This window comes from Heterocephalus glaber, unplaced genomic scaffold (assembly GCF_053883595.1).
Source record: "Heterocephalus glaber isolate CG9 unplaced genomic scaffold, H.glaber_assembly_v1.0 deba00001745, whole genome shotgun sequence".
Taxonomy (NCBI): domain Eukaryota; kingdom Metazoa; phylum Chordata; class Mammalia; order Rodentia; family Bathyergidae; genus Heterocephalus; species Heterocephalus glaber.
In genome coordinates, this window is record NW_028258451.1 from 679,367 (window position 1) to 681,961 (window position 2,595).

The 2,595-nt window shown below is 39.2% G+C and overlaps 1 protein-coding gene across 1 annotated transcript; it reads left to right on the plus strand.

Annotated features, from left to right (window-relative positions):
- The first annotated feature begins 253 nt into the window (after positions 1–253).
- LOC101697233 (vomeronasal type-1 receptor 4-like) lies at positions 254–1,267 on the plus strand. The gene has a single exon (XM_004867181.4). It carries the CDS (start codon positions 254–256, stop codon positions 1,265–1,267), a length of 1,014 nt encoding a protein of 337 aa, XP_004867238.4.
- Positions 1,268–2,595: the final 1,328 nt, after the last annotated feature.

Consider the following 2,595-nt stretch of genomic DNA (forward strand, 5'->3'; position numbering starts at 1 on the left):
ATGACTTTGATAATAGTTGAAGTTTTTTTCCCTAGTGCGAATAAGTTAAATTTTTAGTTTTATTGAAAATGTTGGACTTTCATTCTTTCCATATTGTCATCTCTCCTCCCAGGTTAACAACGACTCCTGCTTAGTGATGCCTTAAGCCATAAAATGTGCTGAAAATTCTCTCCATTCTCTTTTTGATTTTTGAAATCTTTCCAATTTCGGAAGAGCACATCATCAAAGTAATTTTTGGTGTCAAATCTCTACAATGAGCCTAGCTCAAAGAAATGATTGCCACCACAGTTTACAGGAAATTTTAGAAGGAAATGACAAAATACCTTCCAGGGATTTGGCAGTAGGAATAATGTTTTTGTCACAGACTATGGTTGGAGTTCTGGGAAATTTTTCTCTTCTTTATCATTATTTTTTTCTTCGCCATGTGAAAAGCAGATTGAGGTCCATAGATTTGATTCTCAAGCACCTGTTTATAGCTAATTCTTTAGTTATTCTTTCAAAAGGACCTTCCCAGACAATGGTAGCCTTTGGGTCAAAACATTTATTCAGTGAATTTAGTTGCAGACTTATCTTATATGTCCTCAGAGTGGGCAGGGCTGTGTCAATTTTTACCACGTGCCTCTTGAGTGTCTTCCAGACTATCATAATCAGCCCCATGGACTCTTGTTGGAAGAATCTTAAAACAAAAGCTCCAAAGTACATTGGATTCTCCATGTCCCTCTGCTGGTTGCTACAAATAGGGGTACATTTCACATTCCCTCTGTATGTGTGGTATGTATCTGGAAAATCAGATAGCAGAAACATCACAAGGAAAAGACATATGGCACTCTGTTCTGTTGTAGATTATGGGACAATCATGGGTTCAGCCTATATTGCATTAGTAGTATTTCCTGAGGTTTCTTTTATTGTGCTCACAATCTGGGCCAGTGGCTCTATGATTTTTGTCCTGTACAGACACAAACAGCAGGTTAAACACATTCATAGCACTAATGTTTCCTCCACATCCTCTGAGTCCAGAGCCACCAAAAGCATCCTTCTCCTGGTGAGCACCTTTGTATCATTTTACATCATCTCCTCAACCTTTCACATTTGTAGTGCTGTTTCTTATAATCTCAGTTGGTGGTTGGTGAGGATTTCTGGCCTAATTTCTGTGTGTTTCCCAACTATCAGCCCCTTTCTGATCATGAGCCAGGATTCCTCTATATCCATGGTCTGGTTTGTATGGATAAGAAACAGAAAAAGTCCTCTTCTTCTCAGAAACATATAGTTGTATTTTACCAGTTCTTTGTGTTGTTTACTCCTCATCTCACTATGAGAGGCAATACAGAAATGTAAGGAGAGACCACATATCTCTCTTAGGTACACTAACAGACCTCAGCTGGTTGAATGTGGGACTTTCATGGGAATAATAGATGTGAATAAAGCAGGTTGGCCCAATTCTGGTGTACAGTGTCCTGTTCACATCAGTCTGAATCAAGCACTTTTTGAGACAAATTAAATGGATTTACTTCTGACTGTTGGGTTGACTGACGAAAGTATTTACTAAGTTTCTTGCTCAAGGAAACATGCTGAAAGTGAATACAGTGAAGAAATGGGTGGCCGGCAAGGTTCAAAGAGAAATTTCTGTGGGTTTTCTGTGTCTTTTCAACAGATCCATATGCTGGTTTTTCTATGGATTGTCTTTTCATGCTTGTTTATGTCAAATAAGAACCGTGGATGATAGGAATAATGTCAATGTCTAGGGTGGATTGATGTTTGCTTACTGTGTAGGGACAGAAGACACTAGCCACAGAACACCAAACCCACAGGACAAGAAGTTTTGAGATATATGGAAAAAATATGCCTGACAACTGTGCAGACCCTCACACTACTTTAAGTGACATTCTATGAGTGATGTAGAATACCTTGAAAAGTAATTGAGAGCATGCATCTTTTAAAGGCTGCTGTAATATGCATGCTCCTCTCCACTATACATATTGGTTGTCAATCTTTTGAAAAATTGATTTTTTTAAACCTTCTTGTACATAACACTGTTGCTTTAGCTAGCTTCTAAATTGTTCCACCACAGTGATGCAGAAACCATTGCCTTTGATCTCTCCATACCTCATAACCAGACTGTTAGTCACGTGGCAGTCTCCAGGGGCTGGGTATCCAGAGAGGACAGAAACAATACATGGATGTGTTGGTGTCCTTGTCTCCCAAAGCTGAAGGAAGGCTTCAAAGACCCAGAATATGAATTTATTCCTTACCAAAAGGAGATATAATCTGAGAGTATTGAAATCTGGAGACTATCAAGGAGACAGACAATGTGGGATTTTCACGTCCCATCCAGAGGGCGAGTCTCTACATCAGACACGAGTGGAGCAGAAAACCTTTGGCATTTTGCCATTTTCCATTTTTGTGAAAAAATGTCAGATGCTGGGTAATTTAGAGAGAAAAGTGTTTTATATATATAACAATTTTGATTTCTCAAGAGAATCCACCAAGGTCAGCTCAGTTTTTGTGAGAGGCCCCTGCTGTACCACAGGATGGCTGATATTACCAAGCAGGGTTGTGTGAAGAGGAAGAAACCACAAGTGAAACAGAAAACTGAGA